The 14,659-nt window shown below is 40.1% G+C and overlaps 1 protein-coding gene across 1 annotated transcript in view; it reads left to right on the top strand.

The window, feature by feature from the left end:
- Positions 1-12,258, top strand: part of EXOC8 (exocyst complex component 8) — a 42,825-nt gene extending 30,567 nt beyond the window's left edge. The window contains exon 2 of the mRNA XM_072141120.1: positions 10,556-12,258. Within this exon, the coding sequence (XP_071997221.1) occupies positions 10,556-12,167 (1,612 nt within the window). The 3' untranslated portion in view covers positions 12,168-12,258. The remainder of the gene's footprint in view (positions 1-10,555) is intronic.
- The last annotated feature ends 2,401 nt before the right edge of the window (positions 12,259-14,659 follow it).

Here is a 14,659-nt window from a genome sequence, read left to right as displayed (position 1 = left end):
TATAATTCCCCCAAGGCGAGGATCGGTATTAATGGGAGTGAGTCGGAGAGTTTCCCTCTTAGCAGGGGTACGAGACAGGGTTGTCCCCTCTCCCCCCTCCTCTTTGCCATATTTATCGAACCCCTTGCTATTAAAATAAGGGCACACAGAGGTATAGAGGGAGGGGGAAGCGGTGGATCAGAGGACAAGTTGTGCCTCTATGCAGATGACATCCTGCTATGTCTTCGAAATTCCCCCGCATCGATATCTAATGCGGTAACCACAGTGACAGAATTTGGTCATCTCTCAGGTTTAGAGATAAACTGGAGTAAGTCAGGTCTGATGCCATTGGATGGGAATATGACAGTAGAGTTAGAATCCGGAATCAAAATGAATAGCCAGGAATCGTTGAAATATCTCGGGATTGTAATTTCAGCAGAAGTGCAAGAATACGAACTACTTAATCTGAAACCTCTAATTAACTCGGTTAGAAGTAGGGTCCACATATGGGATAGACTACCTCTATCCTTTGCGGATAGAATTGCCCTCATAAAAATGATCCTGCTACCACAAGTTTTGTTTTTTCTGTCATCTTGTCCAATTTGGATTGATAACTCTTTTTTTAAAGCAATAGAAGCTATCCTTAATGAATTAATCTGGGGGAGGAAGAGAGCTAGAATCAAAATGAGCCACCTATACAGACCTCTAGGAGAAGGGGGACTGGGTATTCCCTTTCTGCAGGGTTATTTTCTTGCGGCCCAAATGTCCCGGATAGTAGGATGGAAAGATAGGGATGATCCATTGAAAACCTGGATAATAGAAGATGGGAAAGCCGTCACGGTGTATGAAGCACTGGAGAGGGGGGCAGCGGGGGAAAAAAAGAAGTTAAGTACAAGTAAGGAGGCCATACATAAAGGATGGAGTCAGGTGAAGAAAATAATTCATATGGAAGGTATTATAGAAGACACTCCTCTGTGGCACAACCCCCTCTTTCCAGAGCTCGGAAATCTTCCAGATCCCATTTTTTGGGAAAATAGAGGGGTGTACCTTTTTTCTCAGATACTGGACAAAGGGGCAGTGGTAGGTTTCGCTTCACTTAAAACAAAAGCAGGCTTGAACAATGGGGATTTCTTGAGATACTCACAATTAGCACATGCAATCAAAGCAATAAAGAGGCGTAGAAGCATAAAGTTAGAGGCACATCCATGTATAGACTTTATTAAAAACACTAAAAAAGAAAAGGGGGTGGCTGCTGGGGTATATAGATTAATGATTAAAGGTATGTTCGTAGGGGTTAAACATAAGTCACAAGAACACTGGGAAAAGGAGACAGGACAGATAACATGGCACGAGTGGGAAGGGGTGTACAGGAATGTGAAGTTAGGATCTATTAGTGAAAATCACAGAGCTATCCAGACAAAGGTACTGTATAGACTATACTACTCCCCAGATGTGCTGTACAAGATGAAAGTGAAGAGCTCATCTAAATGCTTTAAATGTGAAATAGAGGAGGCTGACTTTCTCCATACAATTTGGGCGTGCCCCAGACTTAGGGGTTTCTGGGACGGGGTATACTTGCAGATAAACAAAATTCTAGAGCGGCCACTGACTCCCTCGATTGGTGTAGCAGTTTTGGGTATGTTTGGAACTAGTGATAAAACAATGCCAAAAGAGAAGTTACTGGTATAAAAGCTTATGACATTAGCAAAGGTTCTTATTGCTCGAGAATGGGGAAGTAGCAGGATACCCAATGTGGACCAATGGCTTGCTTTTACACAAAAAATTAAAAGATATGAACAAATCCATGCCGACAAATGTGGAACTGAAGGGAAATGGGCTGAGATTTGGAGTAAATGGAAATAGGTTGCCCCCTTACTGCTGAGGAAGTGTTTTACTAGTTTGTCTTTATTATTTTTTTTTTTTTTTTTTTCTCTTTCTTTCTGCCAGTGGGTGGGAGGGAAAAGGTGGGGGGAGGGGTTCTCCTTAGCTACGGTATATCAGGCCTACTAATGGGGAAGAAGGAAAAAGGAAAAAGAAGAAAAAGCTTGGTGGAAGCTAAGTAGTATATGGCTCTGATATAAGGAGTATAATTTCGCTGGTTAAAGAAGGGGAAAGAGGGGTTATTATTGGGGTTTTGGTAGGTCGGACTATGTCTAGCATTACGTGGGTAACTTGGTTATATGAATTTGTTAAAATGCTATATGGGTGAACACTGTTAAACTACAATGTCTGACTTCTGTTTTTTGTACTGTATATTTTTTGCAAAAAATAAAAAAAAATGTTAAAAAAAAAAAAAAATTAGCATCACTATTTTCCCCTATCCCTCCGACTGGCTGCAAGGTGCAGTCTCTTCACTGCAGCAGTTTGCGAACCAATAGAAGGTCACATGACCAGAGTGCAAATCTCCAGTCACATGAGCTTCTGCAGATGTGGGGAATGAGCTCTGCTTGTGCCCATAGCTCTGTGTGTGCCACCCATCCCCTCCTCCCTTCTCTGCATGTCTGTATAAATGCAGCCCCAGTTTAGAAAATAAAAAATCTGTGTTATCCCACCACTCCCAAAAATAAAATGGGTGGCCAGTAGAGATGAGTGGACCCGACTTCCATATTCGGGGTATTGTGTTCAGCTGTGCACCACGAAATAGTGCCAGATTGGCGGCATAACGGGCAGTCCGGCAGATTGACGCTGTTTCAAACTAGACAGAAGTATATTTCTTGGCCAGAAGCCATGGTCTGGAAAGGAAGGTCTGGGAGGACAGAAAACATTGGTAGTAATGATTTTCTTACGTAAATATTCTTCTATTCACACTATAAACGCATAGGAGTTATTTATATGTGTTACTGAAAATGTCATACTCCTAATCGGGTAAAAATACTCCTCAAAAATGTTGAAAGGAATATTATTACCCTTCTAGAAAAAATGTTAGTGCGACCTCTGCAGTTGTTATAGCAATTGATAATAATAATTTATTTATATTGTGCACACAGATTACGCAGCACTACAAACAGCTTGCCAAATCGGTCCCTGTCCCCAATGGAGCTCACAATCTAATCAACCTACCAGTATGTTTTTGGAGTGTGGGAGGAAACCCACACAAACACGGAGAGAACATACAAACTCTCTGCAGATGTTGACCCTGGGACTTAAACTCAGGTCCCCAGCACTGCAAAGCTGTAATGCTAACCACTAAGCTACCATGGTGCCCTACATTTATTTTTGCTGAACCTAACTAGTCATTTACACCTCCTGTAATGTAGTGTCCCTTAAATCAGAGGGCTTTAAGATCAGAAATGTATATGGCCCTCCCAATGACATGTTATACACGCATCAGATTTATTTAACATAGATCTCAAACACATAAGCACAGCACACAGTTGAACATAAACATCAGAAGCACATTCTAGACATCATTCACAAGTGATGCACATTACTACCATCACACACAACAGTCCTCATTCACTTTACAAGCACAACACACATTTATTAGACCGATCCAGCACACACATGGATATAGATGTACAACTAACATACAATCTGCACAGCAGCACTCATCTCAGTGTTACTTATCATATACATAAAGCACACTCCATAAAGTAGATGGGAAGAGCCTCCTCTGTGTAACTGCACAGTTTACATGTCCATCCCTGTATCCGGGAAGTCAATGGGAGACAGATGAGGGAGAGGGAGGACGACAAAGATCATTTTAACAGCTTAGTGAACTATTTATCCCCATAATGCTTTTTAAACTTGGATAATCCAATTTACCTCTATGCTTTACTGTGGCTGTTTTATTTTTATTTTTTTTGTAAGAAACAAAGACGGCAACATTAACCCATGTCTCTTAACTCTTCTGTGTCTAACTCATAATCATCATCTTTTTCTGAACTTGAACTACTGGAACTATCTTGCATCACTGACTTCTTCCTTTTCCCTTTATTTTTGATGGATTCTTGTATCCTTCAGCAGGCAGGCAGCATCTCCCCTACTTGTATTGAGTCCCTGTCACTACATATTTGCTTAGGCTGACATTACAGGCCCAGTAGATTTAGGGGTTTATATCATATGGAGTTGGGGGAGATGGAGCTACAATAAGTTTCTGGCCTGGAGACAGTAATTGATTCTTTTCTCTCACACCACTTTTTAACCCCTTAATGACCGCCGTATCGGCTTTTTACGGCGGTCATTAAGGGTACTTCTTCTGACGCGTACGCCTTTCTACGGTGGCGCGTCAGAAGAAGATTTCGGGACACCGGATCTCTCTGGTACCGGTGTCGGGCTGTGATCTCACAGCCCAGACCCGGCACTAACACCCGGGATCGGAAAAACTCCGATCCCGGGTGTTTAACCCCTTACACTTGCAAGTGTGTCCCACGTGAATCGGACCCCCGGTGGGCTTACCAGGGGATCCGATCCCTCCTGCCGCTGCCCCGGGTCCCGACGAGTGACCCGAGGATGCAGGCTTCTCTCCCCGCCGGGTTCTGCCTTTCTGGCAGGACCCGGCTGTAAGTAACTGAGAATGCATGGCATGCTCAGTTACTTGCACTATACACTGCAATACAAGTGTATTTCAGTATAAAGGCTTGAACAAGCGATCGGATGATCGCTTGTTCAAGCCAAGAAGTAGAAAATGTAAAAAAGTAAAAAAAAAAAAAAAAAAAAATTAAATCATTTTATAATATAATTAAATAAATGTCCCATAATCTCCCTAGTAACACATAAAATGCAAATAAAGTATATAAAGCACAAAAACACGTACATATTTGGTATCAACGCTCCGTATTACCGTATATACTCGTGTATAAGCCGAGTTTTTCAGCACAAAAAATGTGCTGAAAAAGCTCCCCTCGGCTTATACACGAGTCAAGTAAAAAAATTAAAAACTTAATACTCACCCTCCGGTGTCCGGATCGTTGGCGCGGGTCCCGATGTTCAGCGCGAGTCTCCCTATCTTCGACGCGGCTCCTCTTCTTTCTTCTCTGCTCTCTCGCCGGCAGAGTCGCGTCCATGCGTTCTGCGGCGGTCGCATACTATGATGTCATCAGCGACTACACCGCCACATCATAGTGTGCGCCCGCCGCAGATCGCATGGATGCGACTCTGCCGGCGAGAGAACAGAGAAGAGAGAAGAGGAGCCGCCGGGACCCGCACCGAAGACCGTGAGCCACGCGCTGAACATCGGGACCCGCGCCGACGATCCGGACACCAGAGGGTGATTAAGTTTTATAATTTTTTTGGCAGGGGGCTGCATGGCTGTATACTACATTGGGGGGGCTGCCTGGCTGTATACTACATTGGGGGGGGGCTGCCTGGCTGTATACTACATTGGGGGGGCTGTCTGGCTGTACACTACATTGGGGGGGCTGGCTGGCTGTATGCTACATGGGGTTGGCTGGCTGTATACTACACTCTCGGCTTATACTCGAGTCAATAGGTTTTCCCAGTTTTTGGTGGTAAAATTAGGGGTCTCGGCTTATACTCGAGTATATACGGTAATCTGTTCAATAAATCTAAATCACTATTGAACCCGCTCGGTGAACGACGTAAAAAAAAAACTGAAAAAAAACTGAAAAAAAATTCCCATAATATGCCATTTTTCATCAAACACCATCACAAAAAATGTTCTAAAACGTGATAAAAAAGGTTACGTTCCCTAATATGAAAAGACTGAAAAGAACAACTGTTTTCGCAAAAAATAAGCCCTCAACCAGATCTGACAACAGAAAAATACAGAAGTTATGGCCCTAAAAAGTTGTTAATAGTAAAAACAATGCAATATTCTCCAATATTGGTTTTGCTCAGGAAAATTGAGCAAAAATAAGAAAAACTATATAAATGAGGTAACACCGCAATCGTAGTGAACCAGAGAATAAAGATAAAATATTATTTTTACGTTACGGTGAGCGGGGAACAAAAATGCTAACAATCCAAAATAAAAATTGATGATTTTGTTTGTGTCCCCCTTGAAATAGTTAATAAAATCTCATGAATAAGCTATAGACCCCCAAAATGAATTATCTATACATTGTATCTCATCCCATAAAAAAATAAGCCCTCATATGTTCACATTACCAAAAAAAATAAAAATTCATAGGTCGTACAATGTGACAATACAAATCTGCTGTGAATGGCGCCTCCATTCATTCTATACTCGGCCGTGCGCCCGTACAGCAGTTACCACCACATATGGGGTTTCAGTAAACTCGGGGGGAATTGGGCATCAAGCGTTGCAGTGCGTTTCATCATTTAATTTATTCTGAAAATGTCAGTTTTGGCCTAAATGAATGTATTTTCCAAAAAAATTCTATCGTTTCTAAATCACAGGTCCATATTGTTTTAACCCATGTGAAACAGTTAAAGGGTTAATAGACTAAATAGAAGTTGTTTTACATATGTTGAGGGGTGAACTTTCTATAGTGGGGTAATTTATGGGGCTTTACTATTATTTAGGCCTCTCAAAGTCACTTGGAAGCTGAGTTGTCCCTCAAAATGTGAGTTTTGGCAATTTTCATGGAAATAAGAAAAATCGCACCTAAAGTTCTGCACCTCATAACATCCTAGAAAAGTGACCGGAAGCATAAAATATCATCCCAACATAAAGCAGACATTCCATAAATGTTAATTCTCAAACTTTTTGGGTAGTTTTACATCTTGTCTGGAAACCAGAACATTTCAAAATGAAGAATGTTTACAAACTTTTGCCAAATTTTCACTTTTTTTCAGAACGAAATGCAAAACTTATCACTTAAATTTTATAACTAACATGAAGTACAATGTGTCATGAGAAAAATCACCTCAAAATCACCTGGATATGGTAAAGCGTTCCGAAGTTATAACCAATTATCGTGGGACATGTCAGATTTGAAAAATTGAGTCTGGTCATTGAGCTAAAAACTAGTGTCGGTGATAAGGGGTTAAACCATTTCTCTAACTCTTTTCTATCCTCAGGGTATTCCTGACACATGACTAGTATTGCAGACGTTATGATGTTATATTATCAGAATACTCTATCACAAAAGTTAGTGTATAACTTTTCGAAGCAGCTTCGGTGCACGGTGATACGGGCTTGGCGCACCATGCATGCAATCGTGTGTGCGCCTGAATAGGAAGTGCCGGAGCCGGTGACGTCACGCAAGCACGCATGGTGCGCCGAGCGCGTATCACCGTGCACCGAAGCTGCTTCGAATATAAAGATTAAAAAGTGATTAAAAGCATTACAGCGCATTATGGCGTATATCCAAAACACCCCATGCTTTGTGTGACTGGTTTATGATCCATGCCATACGGTGGATATGTTATCTTGTAACCGTCCGCTCCAGACTCTTGGGATGATTACTGTGAATTGATCGCATATAACTACTCTGTGATTGTCTGTTTTATTGTATAAAATTTATTTCAATAAAAATACAATTAAAAAAAAAAAAAAAAGCATTATTGCGCATTATGAAAATAACGAACATATGCTCCGGCACCAGCTCACCCAGAGCTGGTGCATGGTATTTGATGCTTAGAAGTCCAATTTGAAAGTGGTAGGTTTCCTTTCCTTTAAAACTCATGAGCCAGAAGAGCTCTGGGATGTATCTTAAACTGAGCACTTCCCCCTCCGACTGTATGCTGAAAACGCCTCTTTTGTAGTGAGATTACATCAGGCAAAGGGTGGGTTGAAGTGCTGGCAGAAAAAGGGTAGGGGGGACATTATGGGCCGCCACGGGTAGGGGTAGGGTTAGTATGGGTAGGGGTCGCCACGTTGTTCACAAATTTACTTAGTGACTACTGTGTAGGGTTTGTGTAAGAACAGCAACCACATGGCAAAGATTCATATGACTCCATATATTCATAGTCAATTCATAAAAAAAGGTCTAAATGACCTCACTGGAACCCATTAGTCATTATCTTTTTTTTTTTTTTTTAAACTTCAATTTTATTGCTCAAAATGAAAAATCTGAAATTCATAATTATAGTGTACTGTAATAATTTCCTTCGTTAAAATTTTGCAGCTGACTAGGAGTGCCAAAATGTATCCTATAGCAACCAATCAAAGCTCTGAGCTCATTTAAATGACCTGTGGCAGAACAGCAACCAAGTGCCACTTGGCTTCTAACTGCCACAGCAGCAGCAGCAGTCAATGGCTCCTGTATATGGTGGATTTTGGAAAACATGAGATGAAAATTTCGGCTAAAAACATAATCTATGATGTTCCCGGCTGTGCAAAATTATGGATTTCTAAGTGTTTAATTTTGAGTAATAAAAGTGAAGTATTAAAAAAAATAATGACTTTTCAGTGAGGTAATTTAGATCTTTTTTTGTGAAAACTGCATCCACTACACTGTATAATGCCCCCCACCACAATGTAAAACACCCATGCCCATGCCACCACACCGCATTTCAAATTATTATGCAAATTATATTCTCTGATTTTCCAAAATGGTCCATGCTAATGACAAAGTATAATAACTCCTCATTGAATTTTATTAAACCTCCTAATCATAACAGTATGTTCTTCAAATTTAACTCTTCTCAGACCACCCGCTGACTTTAGACGTCAGCGGGTACAGGTCTTGAGTGCTCCCGCACTAGATACCCTAGGGAGAAGGGAGATGCGGTTCCCTTCTCTGCTCCTCACAGCATCACTGGGTCTAAAGGGGTTAACCAGGGCTGCTGGGTATAATTATACCTAGTACAGCTCTGATCAGCATCACCAGTAACATGTGGTGGCTTTCCTATGTAACTGAGGCCCTTATACTGTAGATGCCACAGTTACAATGGAAAACTTGTAAAATTAGAAAGAAAACGGGAAAATGTCCCCCGAGAGTCTTTAATGACCTCATGGGGGGCATGCAAAGTAAAGAAAAACACATACACAGAAAATATTCATTAATATTCATAAAAATACAATGACATTTTCCCATTTAATAAAAAAAAAAATCCCCCACTACACTACAAAAAACACTGCCATAGTCGTCTTGTTTGCACGAGACTATACATACTGTATTATATATCAAAACGCCGAAACAAAATAGGAAATTCATTAATAATATTAATTCTTATTAAATTTGAAAATTTATAAATAATGTGGTATGTACTATAAATTGCAAAAAAAGATTTTTCCGCTTTTAACCCCAAATAAGAATGAAAAACATTTTTTAAACTTTTGTTACGATTTTAACCAGCTTTATGTGTCCCAAAAACAACACGGCAAAAAATTTTAAGGTATCACACAAACCAAAAAGTTATGGCCCTTAAACTGCCGCTTACGAATATTCCAAATTATTATGCACAGCTGAGTTTCAAAACATTTTATGGGTTGTGACAAACTGAAAATGGTCATTTGTTGAATCTGCAGCATTAGGAGGTCACCTTTACTGAAATCAAAAGCTATTTTAATCCAAAACATCCTAACAGGTCAAGTTACATGTTAACATAGGAACCCTTCATTGAGATCACCTGCACAATTCTTACATCCATTTAACTTGTGAGTTTTTGAGAGTTTTTGCTTGAATTTCTTTGTATGATGTCAAAATAGCCTCCCAGAGCTGTTGTTTTGATGTGAACTGCCTCCCACCCTCATAGATCTTTTGCTTGATGATACATAAAGACTAATTTTAAAACCCTGTTGTTTACTGATGTGTGTCCTGAAAGCCTGGATGGTTTAGATGGAAGCAGTTGGCCACCATGTCCCAACAAGGCTGCGACGACAGCAAGGAGGTGGCAGAGTCATATTATGGGCCGGAATTGTAGTGAGAGAGCTGGTAGGCCCCTTCAGGATTTCTAGAGGTGTGAAAATGACTTTGGCAAAGTATATACAGTTTCTGACCACTTTCTTCCAAGGTAAAAAAAATCATGCCTTTTTTAATTTTGAAGAATAAACTGTTCTCATTGGGAGGATTGTTCTATAACAAGTGATCAAAAGGTCATACAGTCCTAAAAATGGTAGCATTGAAAAAATGACACAACCCACAGCTCTATACACCGAAGTATGAAAAAGTTAGTGGCTCCAAAAGATCACATCATAAAAAAATATTTTTTTGGACTGCAGGTTTTAATTTTTGTAAATGTATGAAAACGTTATAAAACCTATACAAATTTGGTATCCCCGTGATTGTGCCGACCTAAAGAATAAAGTAGACATGGGGGTCGGTGGGGCGCACAGTAAAATCCAACCCCACAAGAAAACGGCGAAAATGCATTTTTTCATCAATTTGACTGCATTTGGAATTTTTTTCCGCTTTGCAGTACACAGCATGGAATATTAAATAACGTCACTATGAAGTGCAATTTGTTACGCAGAAAACAATCCATCACGCAGCTCTGTACATGGAAAAATTAAAAACGTATAGATTTTTGAAGGTGGGGAGTGAAAAATGAAAGCACAAAAACAAAAAAGGGCCTAGACGGGAAGGGGTTAAAATATTACTTACATATAAAACTTGTTCATTCCCCGCCATGGGGAACGGATAATACCTTTTTCTTTATTTTTATTAATTAGTTTTAAAGTTTACTCTTTTACTTCATTACTTTTTCTTCATTCTTTTTACTATGTCCCATTTATTTACGCTTGGTTTTTGTTTTCTTTCTGCAGGTATTTACTATATAACGGTGATCTGACGGAGTTTGATGTGGACAATATGGTGCTTATCCAAAAAGTGCATACATTTTTGATGAATGATTGTTTACTCATTGCCACACCTTTGCCAAATCGAAGAGGAATGTACAAGTATAATGCTTTATATAATCTGGATGATCTTGCTGTAGTGAATGTAAAGGAGAATTCTCCTATGAAAAATATGTTTAAGATCCTGATGTTTCCTGAGAGCCGAATTTTCCAGGCAGAGAATGCAAAAATTAAGAAAGAGTGGCTAGATATTTTGGAAGAAACCAAAAAGAATAAAATTTTGAATGAGAAAAGTAAAAAAGAAGATAACTTGGGTTCTCCTACCATGATTGACATAACTAGTAGTTGTTCCCTAAATGAAAAGAAAACTATCAGAGAGGAAAAAGAGGAAAAGATTAATCTGTCCTTTGAATGGATTCAAGAGCTCCCTGATAATTTGGACGTCTGCATAGCACAGAGAAACTTTGAAGGAGCTGTGGACTTGTTGGCTAAGCTAAATGGTTACTTACAAGACAAACCATTAACCTATTCTGTGCAGGATTTGAGAGCAAGAGTGGACCCACGTGTAAGACACCTTACTAATGTTTTGGTGTTTGAGCTTTCCCCAGAGCGGTCTTTACGCGGTGGTCCAAAAGCAACACGCAGAGCTGTTTCTCAACTCGTACGCCTAGGGCAGTCGACAAAAGCATGTGGATTATTTCTGCAAAATAGAGCTACTGCAGTGCAAACTGCTATACGTCAGCTCCGGATAGAGGGAGCAACTTTACTTTATGTACATAAACTTTGCAACGTCTTTTTTACCAGTTTACTTGAAACAGCAAAAGAGTTTGAGATGGATTTTTCTGGTAACAGTGGCTGCTATTCTGCATTCATTGTCTGGTCATGTTCTGCCTTGAAGTTGTTTGTTGATGCTTTTACTAAGCAGGTGTTTGACAGCAAAGAGAACCTTTCTACTGCAGCAGAGTGTGTAAAAGTTGCTAAAGAACACTGTAAGCATCTTTCTGAAATTGGTTTAGATTTGACCTTTATACTGCATGCCTTTCTAGTAAAAGACCTAAAAGCTGTTTTGCAAAGCAACAAAGACATTATCATTGAGGCCACAAAACATCGTAATTCTGAAGAAATGTGGAGAAAAATGAACCTTATGACTCCAGAAGCACTGGGAAAGTTGAAAGAAGAGATGCAAAATTGTGGTGTACGCAATTTTGATCAGTACGTTGGAGAAGACTGTTGGGTAAACCTCAGTTATACAATTGTTGCTTTTACTAAACAAATCATGTTCTTTTTGGAAGAAGCACTAAAATTGTATTTCCCTGAACTCCACATGGTGCTTCTGGAGAGCCTAATAGAAATAATTCTGGTAGCAGTTCAGCATGTAGACTATAGTCTGAGATGTGAGCAGGATGCTGAAAAGAGAGGTTTCATAAGACAAAATGCCTCTTTTTTATATGACATTGTACTACCTGTGGTAGAGAAGCGCTTTGAGGAAGGCGTAGGTAAGCCAGCTAAACAATTGCAGGATTTAAGAAATATATCCAGACTGGTCAGAGTTAACCCTGGTACAACTTCTATTGTTTAGTAATATTGGATATATGCTCCATAATAGTACACTGTCCCTGCTTTACTCTTGCCTTTATATATGTAATTAAAATTACCCATTAAAGTATGAAGCTTCTGTATTTTCTTTGTGCTGAGAGGTACATTGTAATTACCCCTTCACCATGATGGCACCACCAGAGAGGGATTTACCCCCAGGGACAGGAATCCTGAGCATAAGAGACAAGCTCTTCATATCCTGCTTCAGTGGTTTCCTGTCTCTGGAAGGGGACCTGAGTGGACTTACGTTGAAGGGTCCAGGAAATTTCCATCTGTACACTGCTTACTTCCCTATTCAAGGAGGTATAGGTACCAGGACTAATGGTTGGTGGTCTGAAGTACTTTCTTCTATGCTGATGGTGTCCGCGGTGGATTGTAGACCCTTTTGGAGGCTCTTGGACATCGCTCCCCAAATAAAATACATAGCATTCCATCATCCCCCCCCAGTATAAAATAATTATGGCCCCATATGATATATATAGCGTCCCCCCCCCCCCCCATAGTATAAAATAATTATGGCCCCAAATAATATATATAGCGCCCCCCCCCCCCCCCCTAGTATAAAATACCTTATAGATGACAATCTCTTCCATCAGTAGAACTTTATTCCGGGTTCTCCAATCCATGACGTATCATCCATGAATTCATGACCAGATATCTTCAGCTCCGTGCAGCATCTCCACCCGGCGTCCCTAAAAATACCACAGTCACTTACAGTATGAAGTCTCCTGGATAACAACACTGTGCTGCTAAATAATATATACCCCTCACAACACAACTGATCGCACACTACCCCACATATAACACATCCCTTCATTATATATATATATATATATATATATATATATATATATATATATACACATCCTCCCAGCTTAGTAATATACTGTATCCCATATACAGCCCCCCAGCTTAGTAATATACTGTATCCCATATACAGCCCCCCAGCTTAGTAATATACTGTATCCCATATACAGCCTCCCAGCTTAGTAATATACTGTATCCCATATACAGCCCCCCAGCTTAGTAATATACTGTATCCCATATACATCCCCCCAGCTTAGTGATATAGTGATATGTAATATATAGCACCCCCCCCCCCAGTATAAAATAATTATGGCCCCATATAATATATACAGACCCCCCCCTAGTATAAAGTAATTATAGCCCCAAATAATATCTATAGCATCCCCCCCAGTATAAAAAAAATTATAGCCCCAAATAATGTATATAGCATCCCCCAGTATAAAATAATTATAGCCCCAAATAATATATATAGCATCACCCCCCAGTATAAAATAATTAAGCCCCAAATCCCCAAATAAAATATACAGAACCCCCCCCCCTAGTATAAAATAATTATGGCCCCATATAATATATACAGCACCCCCCTTGTATAAAATAATTATAGCCCCAAATAATATCTATAGCATCCCCCCAGTATTAAAACAATCATAGCCACAAATAATATATATATAGCATTCCCCCAGTATAAAATAATTACGTTATAGCCCCAAATAATATATATATATAGCATCCCCCCAGTATAAAATAATTAAAGCCCCAAATAATATATATATATATATATATAGCATAACGCCCCCAGTATAAAATAATTATAGCCCCAAATAAAATACATAGCATTCCATCACCCCCCCCCCCCCAGTATAAAATAATTATGGCCCCATATGATATATTTTGCGTCCCCCCCCATAGTATAAAATAATTATGGCCCCAAATAATATATATAGCACCCCCCCCCCCTAGTATAAAATAATTATGGCCCCATATGATATATATAGCGTTCCCCCCCCCCTGTATTAAACGTTTTCTAGCCCCATATAATACCTACAGTACCCCCCCCCTCCCAGTATAACATGACTCCCCACACACTTATTAGCCACATTTAATTAAGTAAAGTACATGAAAAATAATAAAAATATATACTCACCTGCAGGCAGCTGCTCCCTGGGCGCGCAGCTCCCGTCTTCATGCAGCTCTTCTGTGAGCCGCGGCTCCGCACAGTGACACAGGCGGCGTGACGTCATGACGCCTGTGTCACTGCTTAGAACGGAGCGACGCAGCTGCCGGAAAGGCGATACATCGCTCTGCATATAAATCCCGCCTGTGTCTTAAAGAGACAGGCGCGATTTATTTAGCTGGTGGGCGATTCGGGCGTTAATGGACGCCCACTTTAGAGTGGCAAATTTCGCCGCCCTTTACAGGGACCCGCATTCTGCCGCCTGAAGAGAGATTTTCATCTCGCATCATGGCAGATGCGGCCCTACACAAGGGTACCAGAACTTTTTTGGTCTCTGTGACAATTGGATTTTAAAAATGTTGGGTTGTCATAAGAATCAATATTATATATTGATCAATAAATCTTCATTACAGACACCTGTGATAACTGTTACAGCTGATCATTGTAGCCTAGGACTAAAGTACAATAAATTACCAATATCCAGAGGTCCGTTT

Source organism: Engystomops pustulosus, chromosome 3 (assembly GCF_040894005.1).
Source record: "Engystomops pustulosus chromosome 3, aEngPut4.maternal, whole genome shotgun sequence".
NCBI lineage: Eukaryota > Metazoa > Chordata > Amphibia > Anura > Leptodactylidae > Engystomops > Engystomops pustulosus.
The sequence above is the reverse complement of the archived record's forward strand: the minus strand, read 5'-3'. Positions and strand labels throughout refer to the sequence as shown.